The sequence below is a fragment of the Pseudochaenichthys georgianus genome, chromosome 15 (genome assembly GCF_902827115.2).
Source record: "Pseudochaenichthys georgianus chromosome 15, fPseGeo1.2, whole genome shotgun sequence".
NCBI lineage: Eukaryota > Metazoa > Chordata > Actinopteri > Perciformes > Channichthyidae > Pseudochaenichthys > Pseudochaenichthys georgianus.
Genome location: NC_047517.1, coordinates 25,640,997 through 25,663,609, shown reverse-complemented (window position 1 = coordinate 25,663,609; position 22,613 = coordinate 25,640,997). Strand labels below are relative to the sequence as shown.

The 22,613-nt window shown below is 41.4% G+C and overlaps 4 protein-coding genes across 5 annotated transcripts in view; 3 read left to right on the top strand and 1 right to left on the bottom strand.

The window, feature by feature from the left end:
* Positions 1–2,503: 2,503 nt before the first annotated feature.
* On the top strand, positions 2,504–4,990 carry slc18a3a (solute carrier family 18 member 3a). Its single transcript, XM_034101282.1, has one exon. The coding sequence runs from the start codon at positions 2,915–2,917 to the stop codon at positions 4,472–4,474; it is 1,560 nt and encodes a 519-aa protein (XP_033957173.1). The 5' UTR covers positions 2,504–2,914; the 3' UTR covers positions 4,475–4,990.
* An 810-nt stretch (positions 4,991–5,800) lies between these two features.
* chata (choline O-acetyltransferase a) lies at positions 5,801–12,425 on the top strand. Its single transcript, XM_034101241.1, is given in 16 exon segments — positions 5,801–5,953; positions 6,189–6,260; positions 6,657–6,848; positions 7,177–7,295; positions 7,767–7,820; positions 7,893–8,073; positions 8,623–8,797; positions 8,871–8,989; positions 8,991–9,041; positions 9,582–9,682; positions 9,768–9,896; positions 9,981–10,103; positions 10,204–10,345; positions 10,545–10,607; positions 10,696–10,833; positions 11,261–12,425. Coding segments are annotated over 15 exon segments (2,067 nt in total). The 5' UTR covers positions 5,801–5,953; positions 6,189–6,212; the 3' UTR covers positions 11,693–12,425.
* Positions 12,426–12,679: 254 nt separating this feature from the next.
* Positions 12,680–13,506, top strand: c15h10orf53 (chromosome 15 C10orf53 homolog). Its single transcript, XM_034100969.2, has 3 exons — positions 12,680–12,982; positions 13,076–13,195; positions 13,288–13,506. The coding sequence occupies exons 1-3, from the start codon at positions 12,889–12,891 to the stop codon at positions 13,350–13,352; spliced, it is 279 nt and encodes a 92-aa protein (XP_033956860.1). The 5' UTR covers positions 12,680–12,888; the 3' UTR covers positions 13,353–13,506.
* A 466-nt stretch (positions 13,507–13,972) lies between these two features.
* The window catches only part of ogdhl (oxoglutarate dehydrogenase L), a 28,066-nt gene continuing 19,425 nt past the window's right edge, over positions 13,973–22,613 (bottom strand). For both annotated transcript variants that reach the window (XM_034100966.2, XM_034100968.2), the window contains 8 exons: positions 21,067–21,194; positions 20,805–20,983; positions 20,649–20,720; positions 20,002–20,127; positions 16,485–16,557; positions 16,238–16,401; positions 15,990–16,144; positions 13,973–15,894 (listed from right to left, as the gene is read on the bottom strand). In XM_034100966.2, the coding sequence (XP_033956857.1) occupies positions 15,771–15,894; positions 15,990–16,144; positions 16,238–16,401; positions 16,485–16,557; positions 20,002–20,127; positions 20,649–20,720; positions 20,805–20,983; positions 21,067–21,194 (1,021 nt within the window). In that variant the 3' untranslated portion in view covers positions 13,973–15,770. The remainder of the gene's footprint in view (positions 15,895–15,989; positions 16,145–16,237; positions 16,402–16,484; positions 16,558–20,001; positions 20,128–20,648; positions 20,721–20,804; positions 20,984–21,066; positions 21,195–22,613) is intronic.

The window sequence follows — 22,613 nt, the reverse complement described above, 5'->3', positions numbered from 1 at the left end:
AAAACACAATGCTTTACGGACATTTGCCACTTTAATGATGTGCCACCTCTTCTACTTCGGTCATGAATGTTTTCCTGGATTAACAGTCTAGTATCTTGCAGTAGTAGTTTAAAGTCTTAAAATCCCGAGTATGTATTATAGAAGGGCGAGGGGAGATATGATCGAAGTTTTCAAATATCTCCACAATATCTACAAAACATCATGCCCACAACGGGATTATAACACCAGGACTCGTGGACACTGCCTCAAGTTGAAGAAACAGTACTCAAGACTGGCTATCCGCCGCACCTTTTTCAGCCTGCGTGTGGTTGACTTGTGGAATGATCTGCCAGAAAGCGTTGTCACATCCAAGACGGTTAACTGTCTCAAATCCCGCCTCGACCACTACTGGTCAAACATCACCTTCACTTTGGACTATGTGACTGTTGCCAGCATCCATAGTAAATAAAGAATCAGTGATCTACTTATTTATTTATGAGCGACTAAAAGGCCTTAGGACTATTACAGCCGTATCCTATTGATTGATTGATTGATTGATTGATTGATTGATTGATTGATTGATTGATTGATTGATTGATTGAGTAGAAATTAGTTTGTGTAAGTCACCACTTGTGACTGCAGCATTAAAGTGTAAGAAGTGGGGTGATGAAATAAGCCTCTTCACAAAATAAATCAACAGTGTAATGTCAACATTGTTATACTGTGACCATGGTAAAAGAAAAATTGTTGGAAATTAGATCAGGGATATGAGGACATCTACTGGCTGAATGAAGACAAAGCAACATGAAAACATTCTGACTGGTCATTTAGGAATGAAACCTAAGAGATCAGCACACACATGTTGGGTTAATTCATTAGTTAAAGGCACTTTTTATTCACAGGTAGGCTGACTCTCTCCAGCTTGATGACATTCATCAAATCAATCACTGTGAAATATGTGTTGGCAACGACTGATCAGTTTTTTCCTATATTCAGACTTATTGTTATATTTAGGGAAAGTCTTGCACAGTAGGGTTCACTTTTGAGGTTTTTGAAAACTTCCTTTTGACCAATAAATTATTCCTCCACTAGATGTCAATACTGCTCTGTCTCATGTTTCAGAGCTATTCATCAAGATCATTTCAACTGTTTTCTAAAACAATTGTTTCAGTTTTAAAAATGTAATTAATAGGTATCGATATTTTTAAACAGTGTCTAAAAAACGAGTTGACTCCAATAAGATGAGTGATTCAAGAAAACGATCTCACGACGTTGATTTGCATTGGAAATCAAATGTGTTATCCCCATTATAGTAGATAGCTTTCACAATGTACAGTACATGACGGTGACAGCTGCTGTTAAAGCTTTTCTGCACCAGAAGATGGCGATGTCGAGCTACATTTAAACCCCCACATCACTGTGTCGTGCCGGATAAAAAGCGGAACAGATCTATGTGCGTTTCCTTTAAATGTGATTGGAGCAAGAGATCTGTGTCTCTAGATGTAACAGCAACGATGTGTATCGAACCTTGGCTCTTGCGTTATTATTCTAAAAGCTCCATTTGTGCCACAGACTCAAAGGAAAAGCTTCAATATATTATTTCTTTTTTTAAAGTGCATCTTTTTCAATGAAATGTAAGGTGAGGTTGGCGTTAGCCGATATGTTGAAATAGACAGGATGATAAGATAAGGATGAAATCCCGTCAGTAACGCGTAACACTATTTTTGCCAGATCTTTCAATACCGGTCAAGAATCTCTCATTACGTAGAAATGTCATATTCCCTGTTTTTTAAAGCGTAGTGAGAGAGGGAGCTGGAGAAAGAGAGACATAGAAAGAAATTGAGAGAGGGGGGGGTGCTTTGCTCAGTTACACTTCAACCGGCTTGAACCTGAACTCACCTCGACTTGCCTGCTTCCTGATAAACACTCTTTTAGAAACTAAATGCAATGAGAGCTTGTTTTAATTGAAACACAGTAAAACGAAGAATGAATAGATGACATTTAATTATCATCTCTTCAAAGTTTAAACCCTTTCATTGACAGCAGATGTGAAGCTGTCCACTGGATGTGGTGCTGAATGCGTTTTCTTCTCATCAAGAAACAGGGGAATCTGACTGTATTTGTTTGTGTGTTTATTCTGAACTAGAGTTGACTACTAAAGGTTTCTGTTATAGTGGAATTGCCAGAGTTATGTATGTATATTTTTCAAATTATCAAATTGCACATAAGTAACATTTGAAATTGAGGGTATTAAACAAATAGATGCAGACTTCCTCGGCTCTGTCTTAAAGCAACTCACTGGACAGCAGTGCGCACTGGGGATTCTGTATGTAATTAGCATAAAAGATCTTCTGGAGAGCAGCAGGACTGTGCGTCACAGCCATCGGCGAAGATGGGAGGGGGGAGGGGGGCACCTATGGGAGTCAACAAACTGCAGTGTGTATTCCTTCCACGGCCGACAAAACCAGTCCGGTTGATTTGAGATGATGACTTAGCTCACAGCGTTACAGGTGACTGGAGACAGCTGGGATCCGAAGGGGCGCAGCAGAGGGACCTCAAACAGAGCGCGTACTGATGGAGCCGGCACAGTGAGCTGTAGGAGAATCCCCAACCTGTGAGTGCTGCTCGGGACCAGCGCGTCACCTGCATGACGGGATAGAAGACAATGAAGCAACTAGGGACGTCGGGGATAAAACAAGTCCGAGTCACGGGAGTGGAAAAGCGCATGCGATGACGGACGGCGCAAGGGACAGAGAAGAGGTAAAGCAGAAGGAAGTTATCTAGCTCATTAGTAGGGCTCCTGGTGCTGGGAAAGACAACTAAAAAACAGACAGAACAGATGTGCCCAGCGTGCGTAATTCAATAAACAAATCAACCGGGGAAAGCCGGTTTTCTTTCTCAAAAGACAATACTTGAGACAGAAAGGGAAACAATCATGGAGCCGGAGGAGACCAAAGAGGGACGTGCCACTAATTTGGCTCAATCTGCCGCCTCCAAACTGTCCCAGATGAGCGAAAGAACTCAACAACTGGGCAACGTTATCCAAGATCCAGTTCGGCAGAAACGGATTATTCTAGTAATAGTCTGCACTGCACTTTTGTTAGACAACATGCTTTATATGGTAATTGTGCCCATTATACCCGATTACCTTGAAGGGCTACAGAAAGCAGCGGACCATGCCGAGGCCATTGCACCCCACTCCAACTTCACTAACAGCACCATGCACACAACAGCCAAGGGGAACTTCGACCTACAGATTGGCGTTCTTTTTGCCTCCAAGGCAATCCTGCAGCTCCTGGTGAACCCGATAAGTGGCACGTTTATAGACAGGGTGGGGTATGAAATTCCACTCTTCATCGGTCTTAATGTCATGTTCCTGTCCACTGTTACTTTTGCCTTCGCTGATAACTACGCGACTCTGTTCCTGGCGCGCAGCATGCAGGGCCTCGGCTCGGCTTTCGCGGACACCGCGGGGATCGCTCTGATCGCAGACAGGTACACAGTGGAGACAGAGAGGAGCAAAGCGCTGGGTATTGCCTTAGCTTTCATCTCTTTTGGAAGTCTCGCGGCGCCGCCCTTTGGAGGGGTCCTCTACGAGTTTGCAGGGAAACGGGTGCCCTTCCTGATTCTGGCCTGCATCTGCCTCACCGATGGCATACTGTGCCTGACTGTGCTGAAACCTTTCTCGAACCGAGAGAGAGAAAACATGCCAGTGGGCACCCCAATGCATAAACTGATGGTTGATCCTTATATCGCTGTAGTAGCTGGTGCTCTGATAGTTTGTAACATCCCCCTCGCCTTCCTTGAGCCAACTATCGCTAACTGGATGGAGGAAACCATGCACTCCAGCCAGTGGGAAATCGGCCTGGCATGGTTTCCTGCCTTCTTCCCTCATGTTTTAGGTGTATTTCTCGTTGTCAAATTAGCAGCCAAGTACCCTCACCTCCAGTGGTTTTACGGGGCAATAGGTATGGTGTTCATAGGTGCGAGCTCCTGCACAGTGCCAGCCTGTAAAACCTTTGGACAGCTCATGTTCCCGCTGTGCGGAATCTGTTTTGGAATCGCCTTCGTGGACACGGCGCTATTGCCAACACTGGCTTTTCTGGTGGATGTGCGACACGTGTCAGTGTATGGCAGTGTCTACGCCATCGCTGACATCTCTTACTGTGTGGCCTATGCCCTGGGGCCAGTGGTGGCTGGGCAGATAGTACACGACCTGGGCTTTGTTCAGCTCAATTTAGGCATGGGCCTCATTAATGTACTTTACGCACCGGCGCTCCTTCTGCTGAAGAACGTGACACAGATGAAGCCATCTTTCTCAGAGCGAAACATGCTCCTGGACGATGGCCCAACAGGACTGTACGATACGATTAAGATGGAGCAACGAGAAAAGAAGAAAAAGGGTTTGTGTACAACGATCGACGAGGGTGGCACTGAAACCTTTGCGCAACGGTCATACTCAGAGGAGGAATCCTCAGGAGGAGAGTATGCGTAAAAGACCTTTAACTAAGTGTGAAACTATCAAAGTGCCAATGTAAAGTTGTGTGTATCCCGTCCAATCCAATCATTTGCATAACACGATTAGGATTGAGTAACGACATAAATGATGTACTGTTTCTGGTGACAATTACTCCGGGTATTGTCAAATCAAGTAGCTTCAAGCTTTTGCAGTAGAAAGGCGCTCGCTGGGGTTTGTTCATCTTAAAGTGGGAGTAATGTGAAAGAGTTGTTGAGATAAATGTCAATTCATTAACAGTATTTATCTCTGTATCAGAATCTTGCTCATATTCAGGGATTATGTGTACATGTATTTTAACAAAATAACAATTGTACTGTATGCGTCTGCCAATGTGAAATGTATTTATTTTTGCCAGAGTTGTGCTGCTAAACTCAATATGCAATACTGTGTGTCAGATGTTTTTAGAAAGATACAACAGATGAACTGAAGTCTGCGTGTTGTTGTCTGATTATTTTGTTTATTTTGGATGATGTACTTCTGGAATGCATAGCCTCTTTGTGTGATCTGAAAATGTACATACATGTATATTCATGTACATAATTAAATCAATATTATGTGAATGGTATCGTTTATGGGAATTATTTATTTAGGCAATTATTCAATTGCCTAAATAGTTCATTCAATTACACGTCTTCTGGTGTACGACACATGTAATTCATTAAACAGTGAGGACACGAAAATAGTAATACGATATTACTTCTTGAATTATGGTTATACTATTCATAACGTTTTTCAATGCATGTTCCCCTTAAAACACACATTAAAGCATTATAGAATAAAATATATAATGAGTGTTAAGGCCTAAACTGAGGTATTTTGTGAGGATTTTTAGTTGTAAATTAATCCATTATAGAGAAGGTAATTTTTCCTGATAATCAAAACTGGTTTGTAACAGATTATAATAATTATAATCCTTACGGTAATATTGTGTTTACATATAACAGCTACGCTCGTTGAACAACTGCAAATCTTTGTAGATAATACGACATACAAAAAGCAAATTAAATGAGTAAAATGCAGTGAAGTGGAATCGATGTAAACTCCAAAAACAGCTCAACAGAGTGTTGACATTCAGAAAGCCAAAAGGAGGAAGACGGCGCAAAAAACGCATCTTAACTGTTCTTCTGCAGCATGTGAGCATCTGAGGCGCTCAGTCGGTGTCTAAATAAGGTGGGGTGAAGATGTGAAGTGCCAAATAAACTTATCGGCGAATCGCAGGACTTCTGGGAGGAGCCTGGAAGGCAGGAGGGTGAGGTTCCCTCTCAGCATCTCTCCTGAGCCAGCGAGGGAGTTGCGCTCGTGCCATGTTGGAGATTGAAAGATGCTCAAAATAATAAAAGGACCAAAGAAGTGAAATTTAAAAGAATTTCCGCCTGAAATGGATGCAAGTCTAGATGCATAGTCCTAAACTCCTTGCTTGAGCCCCAGGACAAGTGGAATTGTTGTATCTTTCTGGTGAGTAAAACATTACGGTTTTTGATGTTTTGGTTTACTTCACTTTGGTTAATGTATTATTGCTAGGCTGTTCATGAATGAAAAAATTGGAAAAAGAGGTAAACACCTTAAAAAGTCTGCATTCTTATTTGTTTTAGTCATGACAATACATTTGATTTGACTGCCATGGAGACTGTTTAAAAGCAATTACACTTGCTGGAGTTTGATGCTGATATCCTTGTATTTGTGGACACAGAGTCTGTCTCTCTGCTCCGCCGAGATGCCAGTTTTGGACCGAGAGCCCTCCAGAGATTCAGGAGGGGGAGATGTAAATATATATTTCATTTATATATAAGAATTACGAGTCTTTAAACTGTAATATGCATGAAAGAAATAGCGTTTGACAATCAATCAGGAACTAAACAAATGAATGAAAAGGACACAAATTAAGGTACAAAAATGAATTAACTAATCCACAAATTATGTTTTATAAGACTATATAATGTGATTTGACAATTTCATTAATTATTCTCTTATTCTGAGTCAAGTGAAAAGAATAATTTACAATTTGGGCAATCATTTGGTCTCAACTAAACACTGCATAGTTATTGAAAGCATATTCTTGATAGCTTTAATGCATGTGGCAGAAGAGAAGTTTAACATGTTGATATGTTGTCTCAAATAAAATGAAAACCCTAAGATGTACATAACCCACACTTCTCAGGGTCTTCCTAAACTGCCGCTGCCCGCCCTGAAGGACACACTGGACATGTACCTGAGCTGCATGAAGCACCTACTCACAGAGGAACAGTTCAACAAGACCCAAAATGTAGTGAAGCAGTTTGGAGCCCCAGGAGGAGTGGGGGAGCTTCTTCAGAGCAAACTCATGGAGAGAAGGGAGAACAAGGCAAACTGGGTAAATACAATGACTTGATCGAAAACATACAATATTTATGTGTGCAAGTTATTTAAAATCCTCATGTTATCGTGTAGTTTATTTGGCCTTTTTTATGATTCATTGCTCTTTTTAAATTTGGAAAATAGACGTTATTTTGTGTAACCATGAATAAAAGTATAGTTTGTTTGCAATCCTTTTGGCAATCTGTGAATATTTATCAGTTCATTTCAAACTGATAGCCACATCCAATCTGAAGTTTCTGCTTGCATTTATCTTCCTTTATTAACTTTTAAATTATTATTAATTGATAGAGCCTTTAGTTGAATCCCTTTATGTCCGACTTCAGGTGTATGAGTACTGGATGAATGACATGTACCTGAACAACAGACTGGCTCTGCCCGTCAACTCCAGTCCTGTGATGGTCTTCCCTCTGCAGCACTTCAGGGCTCCCATCGACTCTTTAAGGTAAGAGACACAGCACAACTGAGACAAATGAGTCATGAGACAAACTTCACAGGACAGCAGTGAGAAATATATTGTCCCTTGTGAGTCATCACATAAAAGGTACATCATGACAGGCAATTTTTTATTATTATGGCACGCAGATTTGAGAAGTGAACTTCATGAATTACTCAGAGACCAGCTTTGATTGATTATGCTCACTTGAACACAGCCTTGCAACACATTGACAAATATGGGTCCTTACCCAAAACACCTTGAGGGCTGAGGCCAGGCTACTGGTGGCAAGGTTAACAGACAATGAAGGCTTGGTTTAGTTAACATGGTATTGATCAGGGACTGGCTCCTAAATCAGATTATTTACATGTGGCATTTATTGTATACTGTTAGGACGGAGTAGTACAACTACACAAGAACAAGGCTTAATGCATTGTGTTTTTGTAAAGTAATACACAAGGTCACATTCTCCTTTCTTAGGTTTGCTGCACACATGATTTCTGGAGTTCTTGAGTACAAGACTCTTCTTGATTCGTAAGTAAATCAGAGAGTCTTCACTTACGACTCATGTGTAAATAAAAGGCCTGACAAAGTGTTTGCGTGCAGTCGTTCCCTACCTGTGGACTATGCCAGGGGCCAGCTGGCAGGAACCCCTCTGTGTATGGAGCAGTATTATCGCCTCTTCACTTCCTACCGCCTGCCGGGAACTGAGAGGGACACGCTGGTGGCCCAGGAGAGTAGCGTGATGCCAGAACCTGAACACATCATCGTGGCTTGTAAAAACCAGGTCAGACACAATGAAAACAAATCTTAAATTGTCATAGACTAGTTCAATCATCATCATCATCATCATCATCATCATCATCATCATCATCATCATCATCATCATCATCATCATAATCATCATCATCATCATCATCATCATCATCAGCGTCATGGAGATTATTCAGTTGACATGTAAGCTCAACACTTTCAGGATCCTTCATCTGTGTCTCTTCAGTTTTACTTTAAAATAAATGCGTTGACTTTGGAAACAGTAGTTTGAGCACGCCCTGTTGCAGCACAACAGTATGGATCACCAATCACTGTATCAGATGGTACTGTAAACTGTAAGCTATTTGTCAAGAACGTGTGTGACTTTCGCACATCAGCCGGAAGCCTTAGCAGCAGTACAAAACAATGTTGTCCTTGGCCTTTAACGACATGTTTAGATGACCGGCAAAACTACAATAAATGAAAGTGAAGTTGTGTATAAAACTGCATTAAGAGATTCTGAGTCAATATTGAAAGTAATACCTTAAGGATGAGTGCAGTGAAACAGCTTGTCTCTGTCCAGTTCTTTGTTCTGGATGTGGTGATCAACTTCCGCCGGCTGACTGAGAGAGACCTGCTGACTCAGCTGGACAAGATCACCAGGATGGCTGACAGCAAAGAGCATCTCCCACCCATTGGTCTCCTCACGTCAGATGGACGGACAGAGTGGGCTCAGGCTCGCAGTGAACTAATGAGAGGTTTGAGACTCTTTAAAGTCAAGTGGGTCTCAATGTTTCCAAGTCTATCTTGTTACTCTGTATTTTGCTTTAGAGTCTACTAACAGGGACGCTCTGGACATGATCGAGCGTTGTATGTGTCTGGTCTGTCTGGATGACCCCTCTGGGCCCGAGCTCAGTGACACCACACGGGCCATGTTGATGCTGCACGGCGGGGGGGGTGGCCAAGAATGGGGGCAACCGCTGGTACGACAAGCCCATGCAGGTGAGAGAGAACAGTTTGGAAGTGAGGCTCCTTCGATGTTTGGCTCCTTGACTTGTCCCATTCAGTTTGGCTTCAAATTACATAGCGAACATGTTCAAATTGAGAAAAAACGAATTAACTGAGTATAAAAGGAATTTAGATATATCGGGGCTACTATATCTTCTTATTTATTGAGAAAATGGCATAACTAAACAAATGAATGCTTGTTCCTGACCGTCCCAGTGGATGTAATTAGCAACGCCATGCCAAATAACATATTTATTAATTAAGGAACTTCTGACCGAGACGTCCCCATTGGATAACAAGCTATCAGCATGGTGTCATTAGCATGAACTTTGATGGAGATGTTTTGATAAAGAATTCAGATCAGTTGAATGAATTGGAGGGGTCCTTTCGAAATGATTTCTTCACTGCAGGGTGTAACATATGGATGAAATGTATTTGAAGACATATAGGAGATGAAACTGATACTGTATATGAATTAAATCCTACATTTGCATTTTGCTTCAACTCAAGTAAAACATGGCATGGCTGTGTCAGTTTGTTGTAGGAGCTGACGGCTGCTGTGGAGTCGTGTGTGAACACTCAGCATTTGAGGGAATTGTCCTTGTGCAGTGCACCGAGTATCTACTCAAATACATGTAAGAAATCAAATGCAAAGCATGTAATAATTGTTGCCATATGCTTAGAAAATCCATTGAATATAATGTTCCCATGTTTGATTAGGATTGGCAGCCCATCAAAGCTGGTCAGAGCTGCAAGTGTGAGCGAGCTGCCTGCCCCCCGCAGACTGCGCTGGAAATGTTCTCCAGAGATTCACCAACTCCTCGCCTCGTCTGCTGACAAACTACAGAGGTGTGGGTTTACTCTAACTTCTGTCCAATCAATACACGATTAAATCCTCTCATCTTTTAACAGGGTTTCCTCTTATTTGCTCAGGCAGGTGAAAAATCTCGACATGAATGTCTACAGATTCTGCGATTATGGGAAAGAGTTTATCAAGAAGCAGAAAATGAGCCCTGACGCCTACATCCAGGTTGCTCTTCAGTTAGCGTTCTACAGGTGGGAGGAAGATGAATATAACAGGAGTGATTTTTGATCCTTCCTTAAACCCGGGGCTTGGAGCTAAAAGGCTTTCCCTTTGTGTGTTGCTCTACTGTAGGTGTCACAGCAGACCTGTGTCGACCTATGAGAGTGCTTCTATACGCCGGTTCAAGCAGGGCAGGGTGGACAACATTCGCTCCGCCACACCAGAAGCCCTGACCTTTGTCAAAGCAATGACTGATGGGAAACTGCGCACTAGTGTAAGATACAGTAATACAGTCCCGTTCAAATTAATAATGCTTGAGTTTAGCAGTCTTAACTCAGTCTGAATAATATTTGCTTTTTAGAGCCTTACTTTTTTCATTCTGTGTTGTTGTTCTCTACCATAACAACTATGCTAACTGTAAATAAAAGGATGTAATAGTCTAGCAGTTGATTCTTGATTGTTTGCATTTCCAGGATACAGAAAAGATGGAGATGTTACGAGATGCTATAACCGCGCAGACAAAGTATACCATTCTGGTGACTATATTCTCTGACCTGATCCAAACCTATTTCACAAGGTTGTCATAGAAAACACACTAACATATGGTTTCATTGTTCTTTTCAGTCTATTACAGGGATGGCAATAGACAATCACTTATTAGGACTGCGTGAACTTGCACATGAACTGAAGATGGAGAAGCCGGAGATTTTCCAAGATGAAGCCTTTCTCGTCAGTAATCAGTTCATTCTCTCTACAAGTCAGGTATTGCCTCCTGATTTTAACACATTAAACTGAAGCTATATTTACGTGCATTACACAAATCTGAAGTTCAGTTTACACACAAGGAGTACTGCTCAGCTAGTGAATACAGTCTATAATGTCCAGCGTGGCTCTACAAAAACCTTTCTAAAGTCTACAAATAGCATTAATCAATTGTCGCAGCTTGTTCTGTATTGATGTCAGCATTTTATCAGAAAAGTTGAGCTACACACTCTAAAGTGAGAGTAAATAAGTCTGCATAGAGGAGCAGAGATGGTTCAATTAAAGTTGGGCTGCAACTAATTAGTATTGCCATTTTCGATTGATCAGCCCAGAACCCTAAATATGTTATATTCTATAATGTAACAGCAGTATTCACACTGGTGAAACTGTCTGTAGTTAAGTACTGAAGGATTCACTGTCCCCTCAGGTCCCTACTACCGTTGAGATGTTCTGCTGCTACGGACCCGTGGTTCCAAACGGATATGGAGCGTGCTACAACCCTCAGTCAGACCACATCATCTTCTCAGTGTCCAGTTTCCTCGACAGCCCACAGACATGCTCAGCAGAATTTGTCAAGTGCCTGGTGCAGGGACTCATGGACATAGGGGATCTGTGCAATAAATGTAACTCCAGCTCCAATACAACACAGAAGAAACAGGGACAGACGCTGGAGACACACACGCAAACAGAGACAAACTGGCAAAGCAAAACACCGCAGAGACCAGCTGATAAGACCGAGAGTCAGCAATCACTACCACAGTTTGTGCTGAAGACACCAGACCAGACCAAAGTGGAGGCTCAAACCCAGACTCCATCACTGGCAGAGACACACGCTCTGAAGAACGGAAGTAAATCATAGGAAATGGTCACCGCCAGTGAAATTAGAGGTGGTGTTCGGTGCTACCACAATGTATTCCTCAAGTCATTCACAAAATACCTGTGATACAAATTGTTACGTAAAGCTGTTTGTTGTACTGTACATTGTATTAAGTGGCGATGATAATCTAATTGACTTATTCTTATGGGAATAGTAGAGATGTTTGTTATTAGATGTTTTCTGCTGTTGTCAAACACAAAAATAATATACAGCAGTCATTTAAATGTATGTCTATACCTTCTGTGTGAAGGGGGGAAATTGTATTTTCTATTTATTTATTAGGTAATGAGCAAAAGTGTTTTATGGTCAATGGCTGATGTTCTCACTACGTCAATTTGCATGCTGCTATCAAATAATTTCCTGAAGATTAGGGTGCATTGTAAACTAGAATCTTCTATGCAATTTTCTGTTATGTTGTCTTCAAATATTGTGTCTATTGTACCAACAATACATGTGGTATTTCGTCCATAGGTTAAAAAAGAAGTATCAATTTATAAAATAATTTGACGTTTAGTTCTTAACTAAATCTAAAGGGATTATTATATGAAAGAATGTTAAATATGACCAAAAGTGTGTTGTAAATGTAAGAGCATAATATATAAATGAAATTATTTATTTATTTTTGTATGAAATGTACTAATGTTACAAAGTCTAAATGTAAGTTTAAAAAGTAAGTATGTGAAACTTACTAACCAGAGGTGATCACTGTGTTTATTGTCAGAATATTGTATAAGATTAAAGTAAAAAAACTAAAGAAAAACTTGTTTGAGTTTGAAAGAATCTTCTCTGATGTTTAATCAGTGAAATGTATAATAAAGTGAATTGAATTTAAGAAACAGTCATAATTAGAACCCCTTTCATTGAGTGAAATGTGTTATCATTTAAAAAATCAGATTCTTGTGGTTCTCAAACTGACACTGAATATCTTATAACTGTTTTGATTCTTAAATTTGAAAAGCTGATATTTGAGTTATAATGAGATTATTGATTATTGATATGAGATGTTTTAGTCTTCTAAATAAGTAGAGAAGAAGGCTTTCATATTACATCGAATTAATTAGGTTAATAAAAAAAAAAAGTTTAACAAAGTGGGGCATTTGGGATTCCTGGATTAAATTCGTAGGAAATCCACGTTAGCAATAGGTGTGTGACAGTTACCCGGGTGACCACAACAAACAATGCCGAAAAACACGCGAGTGATACTGTGCCACGGACCGTATGAATCCAATGGAGTGGTTGCGCACAGGAACTTCCGCCTGCAGGGTCTGCTGGGTATGTGCCTTTTGTAGTCCATTTAGGAAACCCTCATGTGCTTTCTTGACTGATTCAGCTGAGGTCAAAGATGTCCGTCCAATATGTCCGCAGCCGCTCTAACAGCGCACGAGCACCAGTGCGTCTTGGAAGACACGTGGGAGTGGAACATGGTGAAGCTCGTGGTCAACGGGCAGGTGGTCTTCAGCTGTAATACAAAGCAGCTCGAGTTTGGTGAGTTTAGCTTTGACGTGAAGCGGGGGGTGTTAAGCTTACGTCACTGTGAGGTCACTCTCTGGAAACCTGTTTATGCTTTTTCCCTGAAGGTGGAGATGGAAAACTGGACCCTGTTTGTCGAAAAGCTGTTGCTGCGGTGGAGAACGCTTACTGAAGATAACACGAATACAAAATGATTATAAGCCTACACCCGTGTGAATGTTTACCATTTTATCATTAAAAAAACAGTCTCGTAAGACTAATGTTAGCTTACTTTGTATATAAAAAAACACATTGTTTTGTATTTTTTTATTAAACATTTCAATTTGTATTGCTTCCTGAATTCAGATGTTTGCAGTGCAATGGGATACATGGTCAGTGCATTATTGACAAGGTTACTGCCCTTGGCTTTCACATTGCACATTCATTGTCAGTTATTGTAAGGGAATTTGTATAATTAACATGTGTGACCTGCATTAGTTAACGTATGTTTAGGTTAGTCAAAGCTTAGGTTTCGCTTTTGATTTCTGGGGAAATAATGAATATGGTATATTAATGACAACCAGGAAGGGGACAGAGTACATGATGCACAGAAGGAGACAGGTGTGGTATTGGTGGTCAGCAGGGCCCCAATAACAAATTGATTCCCTAGTTTAACAGGAACAACAGTTACTGTGGCCACAAGTGACAAATGTGCAATAAGAGTAATTTAAAAGAGTACCACAGGGAAATAGTATTACATTATCACAAATAAAGGATGGTTATAAAGCAAACAGACTCAATATCACAATAATATGTAGTAGCAAAGCCTTTGGGTTTATTAAAATGAGGAAAGGGTTACTTAATTCTTATAAATGTACACTTCATTTGTGAGGGAAAAAAAGTGTGATATTTCTTTGCTATAAACCATTTTGAACTGTCTAGCATCATCTGCAACCAAAACATGATCAAACAATGTTATTAAACTTAAATATATTTTTATTGCATATTTCATTATTCCCAGCATATGTGATTTCATATCTCTAAATACCCAGACTAATATTTTGACGCTGTACTTTTATTAAAAAACAAACACACATAAACCCTCTTTTAAAATAATTTGATATGTAGAATTATGTTTGTGCATGGCTTATTGTTACATCTCCCAGCTGGAAGTGGAAAAGGTAAGCTACAGTACGGCTAAACAGGAACATTTCAAAGAACAGTGGCAACTAATACCAATTATGTTGAATACCCAGGGATTTTAATCTGACAAAAAGCGTCAATATTGCTTCCAAAGGATCCAAAGCTTTGCTGTGGTTTGTGTGTGTGTGTGTGTGTGTGTGTGTGTGTGTGTGTGTGTGTGTGTGTGTGTGTGTGTGTGTGTGTGTGTGTGTGTGTGTGTGTGTGTGTGTGTGTGTGTGTGTGTGTGTGTGTGTGTGTGTGTGTGTGTGTGTGTGTGTGTGTGTGTGTATTCCTCAGCCTCCAAAGACGCAGCTGAGCCTTATGTCCAAAGTAGAAAACATGGCTGCAAGTCTGTGACAGCTGGCTCATGTCTCCTGGTGAAGTGAAGTGTGACAATAAATACACACTCCTTCACTAACAGCTAAGGTAATCAAAGGAAATACAGGCACTAAAACTACTGACGTGTTAAATTTCAAAAACACTTTTCATAAATGTGATATGTATTCAACATTCATTGTTTAAAAACACTAGCGAGTGCTTTGTATGCTTATCTTCTCTTAATTATCTACAAAAATAAACACAATTACAAATCTATACTATTTTTCACAACTAGTATTCAGCATGGAAGCAATGGAGGTATCCACAGTACTAAAGCTACTCCCATAACAGTGATTGTTACAAATCTAGATGTTGGTGTGTGAATGTTATTAGGGATCAAAGAGTGTACTGTTGCTTCTTTATCACACAACAAGGTGACGATTTTGTGACTGACATTTTATGTTTGTGTGTAATATTTCATTTTCATTTGAAATAAAGCACTATTTAGAGACTGCAAATCTTTGTGTCTGTTTTTTCTAATTGCACTCATAAAGATCATGTGTAGATTGAATAAAATGCAGATCCAGTGAAACAGAAATCAGACCACATGATTTTGGTCTGCATGGCCTGATCTAAGTCATAAGAGGTCGTATATGGATGTTTTCATTTTCCTAACTGATAGCATAAGGATAAAGGGTTGGGACGTTTTAAAAAGGAATTACTTAATTTCCTTTGACATGGGGCCAGGCTATACAATTTGTTGTGCTATTCTGTGTCACAGTGAAATACAATCTGCATTTAGGATACTCACAAGGCCCTGGCATTGTTGTGCTTCATAAGTGATCTCACTTAAAAGTTGTTGCAGGTTGTTAAAATAATAGTTATGCAGTCTGATCCAGGAGTAAGTCAGTTAGGTTCTTTCACATAAGAGTATCAGAAGTTAAAATCATGTTTACCATATACACTAAGCTATGCTGCAGATTGTCACAAAACTAAAATCGTTTTGAAATGTGCCAATTGGCCACAACAAGACTTAAACAAGAATAAATAGACTATGCTGATTGAGGACGAAACAGCAGCTCGAGCCTGGTTCTTGTTCGTCAGTTGTTAATTACAAGTCCTTCCCGGTGAAGGCGTTCAGGTTGAAAGCTGTGTCCATGAACCTCTTCAGCTCATTAAAGTGGGTGAACTTGTTTCCTGTCGCAGGAGCAGCTGCAGGGTCCCGTCCCACATACCTGAAACAAACACTTAAGGTTTGTTACCTGGTCCTTGAAACAAATCTTCCAATTGTAATCAAACAAATCAGGTCCAAAGTGACACAAACTCTTACCAAACGGGCCTCCTGTTGGCCGTCACTGTGAGGAGACGTGGCCGGGCGTAATCATAGTAACCCATGTTCTTGTGCTCCTCCTGACACCAGACCAGCTCAGCATTTCCATATTTCTCTGCCTCAGTTCTGACCAGGTCAAACGGGAATGGAGAGATCTGAGGGGATGGTCAAAGAATGAATTGCAAGAATGCATCACTCGCATTTCAAAATGCAGTTCATTGCTGCTACAGACAGGAAATAAATTAAACCTGTTCAAGTCTGATGATGGCGATCTCTTTCTCCAGTTTTTGCTGTTTCCTCTCTCTAGCCAGTTCATAGTAGACTTTGCCAGCACAGAAGATCACCCTCTTCACCTGGGATGGGTTTTGACTTGCAGGGCCAACATCTGGGATCAACCTCTTGAATTTAGTACCTGCAGAAATCAAATATGACAGGTTACCTATGAAGTCCATCAACATCGTATGTTGCGTTTTATAGAAATAAATTAAACCCCACCTTCAGCGAGGTCTTCAAAACTTGACCTTGCGTCAGGGTGCCTCAGCAGGGACTTAGGAGTGAAAATGATCAGCTTTGGATAAAAAAGAAAACAAGTTTCTGTCAATTACAAAAACAACAGATTGATTCTATCATCCGTAGCTCTATTGTGCGTGTTGAAAAAACGTTAATGTGTTGCCACCGCAAAGCATGCAACATCAGCATTGGGAAAACAGAACATTTCTTTAACAATCAAATAAATAAAACCCTTTGTGCTCAGCCGACCAAGTCCAGAGTTATCCCCTAAAGGCCCTCACTGATTTGCTCAGGAAGTCATTTTCTCATGCTTCGCAAAGCATTGCATTTATGTGCGACAGGGGATCAGTTAAGACATTCACTGCGGCTGAAAACTATGAGAGACAAACAAAAAAGCTGAAATGCTTTAAACACAAAACTTTATACTGAAACTAGTTCTACTTTAGAGAATTACTTTTTACGTCCCTCGTGAGTTTACCGTTGTCATAGTAACAGCTGTCTACATACCACCAGATGCTAATGCTAAAATAGCGCTAGGCTACCTGCACAGTGCTATCAATTCACAACAAAGCACATATCCACATATTCAACCATGCAGACTTAAAGACAGTTCTCCCAAAGTTTGTACAACACATAAAATGTGCTACCAGGGGTAAAAACACACTGGATAAGGCCTATTCAAACATTAAGAAGGGATTTAAGTCTGTACCACTACCACATCTAGGGCAGTCAGATCACCTGTCCATCCTTTTAACCCCAGCATACACCCCTGTCAGGAGGAAAACTCAACCCACCACAAAGACTGTTAAAACATGGCCTGAAGGAGCTTCCTCGCAGCTACAGGATTGCTTCGAAAGGACTAACTGGGATATTTTTGAGGTTCAGGACTTGGAGGAGTACGCATCAACTGTACTCTGCTATATACAGAACTGTGTGAATAATGTGACTGTTGAAAAACGTATTCAGATATACCTCAACCAGAAGCCCTGGATGACGAAGGAGGTCAGAGCTCTCCTCAAGGGCCGAAACATCGCCTTCAGGTCTGGTGATAGTGCTCAATACAGTGCAGCTAGAGCCAACCTGAAGAGAGGCATCAGGGATGCCAAAGTAGCCTACAAGAGGAAGATTGAGGACCACTTCACCAACAAAGATCCACGGCGGGTGTGGCAAGGTATACAGCACATCACCAACTACAAGAACAATAACAGCACAACGGTTGACGGGGACGCCTCACTGGCAGAGGAACTTAATTGTTTCTTTGCTCGTTTTGAGGTCAATGCAGTAGAGACGGACACAACAACCTCACCAGCATCCAACAGTCACACCCTCACTGTGCAGGAGCATGATGTGAGGTGTGTGCTCAGAGCGGTGAACCCGAGGAAAGCTGCAGGCCCTGATGGCGTGACGGGAAGGGTGTTGAAGGAGTGTGCAGACCAACTTACGGAGGTCTTCACAAAGATCTTCAACCTGTCACTCTCCAAATCCATCATCCCTTCGTGCCTGAAATCTGCCACAATCATCCCTCTGCCGAAAAAAAACATCATCTCCAGCCTCAACGACTACCGTCCGGTAGCACTCACACCGCTCATCATGAAGTGTTTCGAGAGGCTGGTCCTGCAGCACATCAAAACCATTCTCCCACCCACCTTCGACCCAAATCAGTTTGCGTATAGAGCAAATAGGTCTACAGAGGATGCCATCGCCACTGTTCTTCACAGTGCACTGTCCCACCTTGAACACCAGGGGAGCTATGTGAGGATGCTCTTTGTTGATTACAGTTCTGCCTTTAATACAGTCATCCCGGGAAGATTGGTTTCCAAGCTATCTGACCTAGGATTTTCCCCAAACATCTGCCAATGGATTAAGGACTTCCTAACTAACCGCCCCCAGACAGTGAGAATAGGCCCTCACCTCTCCTCCACCCTCACACTCAGCACCGGTTCACCACAAGGCTGTGTGCTGAGCCCCATGCTCTACTCCCTGTACACCTATGACTGTGCCCCCACTCACCCCACCAACACCATCGTCAAGTTCGCGGACGACACAACCGTGGTTGGACTGATCACAAGAGGAGATGAGTCAGCCTACAGGGATGAAGTCCAGAGACTGGCAGTGTGGTGTTCAGATAATAACCTTGTTCTGAACTCCATAAAAACAAAAGAACTCATTATAGACTTCAGGAAAAACAGCACAACACCAGATCCACTGTACATCAACGGCAACTTTGTGGAAAGGGTTCCCGCCTTCAGGTTCCTCGGCACACCCATTGCTGAAGATCTATCCTGGTCTATCAACACCACAACATCTGTGAAAAAGGCCCAGCAGCGACTCCACTTCCTGAGGATCCTCAGGAAAAACAACCTGGAGGAGAAGCTTCTGGTGTCTTTCGACCGCTGCTCCATAGAGAGTGTGCTGGCATATTGCCTAACCACGTGGTGTGCCAGCTGCTCAGAAAAGGACAGGAAAGCCCTTCAGAGGGTCATCAACACAGCCCAGAAGGTCATCGGCTGCTCACTGCCTTCTCTGGAGGAACTCTTCAGCCAACGTTGCCTCAACAGAGCAGGCTAAATAATTGCAGACGCTTCACACCCTGGACACTTCCTGTTTTCTCTTCTGCCCTCCGGTAGACGCTACAGGTCAATTCAATCAAGAACAAACCGACTGAAAAACAGTTTTTACCCCAGAGCCATACGAGAACTGAACACCGTCAAACGCTGAACTGAACAGTTACAACTTCCAACTGCAATACTTTTTAATAGTTGTATTAACTTATTAACTGATCGACATCAGAGATGCAAAATATCATCCCTGTGTTTTTTTATATTGTAAATTGTATTTAAATAATGTGCGGGCATGTATGCATGTTGGTATGGATGTGTGAGCATGTTTAATGTGTATATGTTTATATGTTTATATAGATATATATTTATTCGTTTTATGTGGAAATGCACTGTGAGGATTGCTTTTTTAAATTTCGTTGTACCTGGTGCGATGACAATAAAGGAATTCTATTCTATTCTATTCTACTTGTACATTTCAATAAGAGCTTTATTGGTGCTGTAAATGAGTAGGGACATTTTTTCAAAGGTTGTCATCTTTCCGCAAACAGATTATTTTTTGAATCATAATTGTGAGACAGCATTGTATCACAACATAGTTAATTGGACAGCTTTTTCTCTCATGATGAAGCAATGAACAAACCTGAAGACATAATCCCAGTTTAAGCCTTTAGTGTTATTTGATTGTGTACCAATTATAAATATGACAAACTGTTATCCACAGAGATCAATACAAAGCAAGCTAAATATTTAAATGCCACTTAGGAAATGTCTTCTAATGACAGTAATGCATCGTCAATGGACCATCTGGACTTTTCACACTGAGTGACTTAAATGCAATCAATGCAAAATTCCAAATGTATATTCAATTATTTCAAGACAGAACAAACTGGAGCTGGTTAAGACACACACTAAATATAGACAAAGACGATGTTACACTTTACCGGTTTTCTGAATGGCAGCAGAATCTGACGTCTGAGCACGTGACAGTAGTTTGCAGGCGTGGAGCAGTTGACCACGATCCAGTTACAGTCGTACAGCTGCTGGACCTCAAAATCTCCACTGAACTCCTGCGTTTGAAAGAAAAGAAAGAAAAATAATAACCGAGGATTTATACACATTATTGATTCTGAAAATTGAAATTTTACTTCCACAGGAATTAAAATGAAATTTGTATAGTGTGGTTCGCTGTAATGTTTTTTCTCATAATTAGGCAAGAGATACATCACATCAGCGCACTGTATCTCTCTCACAGTCACACACTCTCACCCACAAAGTTAATCCCTTAGTATGCTCCCACTAATAGTTTGATCAATATCCCATTTGGAGATGAATCTGGTGAGCTTCTGCTGATACAGCCGCCTGTGATCCCCTCCTGTAATGCTCCTTCATGCCAGGGCATCCTCTGGGCCTCACTTACTGCTGAATAGCAACTATTTTGAGGCAATAATGAAGAGCCTAAGCTATCCCTTAAGTGGTCATGAGATCAGGATAGCCACTGAAACAGGAAACTATTAGGCGGCTTAGAGTTTCAGCATTATGTCATAATGTTCTTGGTAACCAATTGCACCCTGATGTTAATTGTACATACAGGGAAGTGATCAGGATCATCATTACTCATTTGTAGGAAGCGTTCAGGTCGAGCTGATGAATGTTCTGGGCCCTGAGGACAGAAGAGAAGAAAAATTGAAGAGGAACCCTACCAATACTTATAATAGAAAAATGTTGGTTTATTTTCCCTTCTCACCATTCCCTCCATCCCATGTGGCAGCAGTAGGACAATACCATTGTTGCGGACCCACTTGGCCTGGCCCGGGCTGATGAACTGGTCAATGATGCACTGGGCTGTGTTGTTGAAGTCTCCAAACTGGGCCTCCCAGAGGATCAGAGCATTCGGACTGGCCATGGCAAAGCCAAGCTCAAAGCCTGAAGTCACAGCCAACATTGCATGAAGCTACAACATGACTGGTGATCTAAGCATACTGTGCAGGAGTCGGCTTCAGTCTTACCTAGCACTCCGTACTCGGATAAGGAGCTGTTGCAGACCGTGTAGGGAGCCTGGTCGGCCCACAGGTGGTTCATGGGAACACAGATACGTTTGTCCACCTCTTGGTCATGGAGAACATGATGACGGTGACTGCAAAACATAAGAGAGGCAGAGGCACTACTGAAAGAGGCGTTTAGGAACAAGACTATAGCCGCCACGCAACCGTACTTAGACACAGCAATTATTTGAGCTGCGATGCTCACAATAACATGATTAAGATGTTATCCTTCACTAAAACTACTCTATTTGTTTTGATTGTCAGTAGGGCTGCACGATATATCGTGTCGTGACGATAATTGCGATATGCGTATGCGCGATATTCACATCGTGTGGACATGCGATTTAAAAAAAAATTCTAATATATATATATTTCTTAAAAATCTTTAGGACTTGCTTGATATTAAGAAGGCAAATTAACTCAAACACGTCATGTTACAATTATTTTGCTGCTTGCTACAAAAAGAAAACTTGCGCGGCTCTCATGTCAGGGGTACTTGAGTGAGTGACATGCACAGCAAAACCACAATCAGTTTCATGTGTTTCTCCAAGGCAGTTCGGCGCTGCTAACCAAGCTAGCTCAGCGTGTTGCTCTGATAACTTAAGATCCAGACGTCCGTGACTAAAATCCTTCATCCGGTTAAATATAGTCAAAAAAATACCAATTGTATAGCATTAAAGTTCAAGAAAGGATGGTTTGCGGAAAAAAACAAAAGAAAACGGTATTTTCTTCAATTCCTGTATGTTTTCATATCGCAATATACACTGAACAAAAATATAAATGCAATACTTTTGTTTTTGCTCCCATTTTTCATGAGATGAACTCAAAGATCTAAAACATTTTCTATATACACAAAATAACCATTTCTCTCAAATATTGTTCACAAATCTGAAATAATCTGTGATAGTGAGCACTTCTCCTTTGCCGAGATAATCCATCCCACCTCACAGGTGTGGCATATCAAGATGCTGATTAGACTGCATGATTCCTGCACAGGTGTGCCTTAGGCTGGCCACAATAAAAGGCCACTCTAAAATGTTCAGTTTTATCACACAGCACCATGCCACAGACGTCGCAAGTTTTGAGGGAGCGTGCAATTGGCATGCTGACAGCAGGAATGTCCACCAGAGCTGTTGCCCGTGAATTGAATGTTCATTTCTCTACCATAAGCCGTCTCCAAAGGCGTTTCAGAGAATTTGGAAGTACATCCAACCGGCCTTACAACCGCAGACCACGTGTAACCACACCAGCCCAGGACCTCCACATCCAGCATGTTCACCTCCAAGATCGTCTGAGACCAGCCACTCGGACAGCTGCTGCAACAATCGGTTTGCATAACCAAAGAATTTCTGCACAAACTGTCAGAAACCGTCTCAGGGAAGCTCATCTGCATGCTCGTCGTCCTCATTGGGGTCTCGACCTGACTCCGGTTCGAAATCTTGGGGGGAGAGGTGTTCTCTTCCTGGATGAATCCCGGTTTTCACTGTTCAGGGCAGATGGCAGACAGCGTG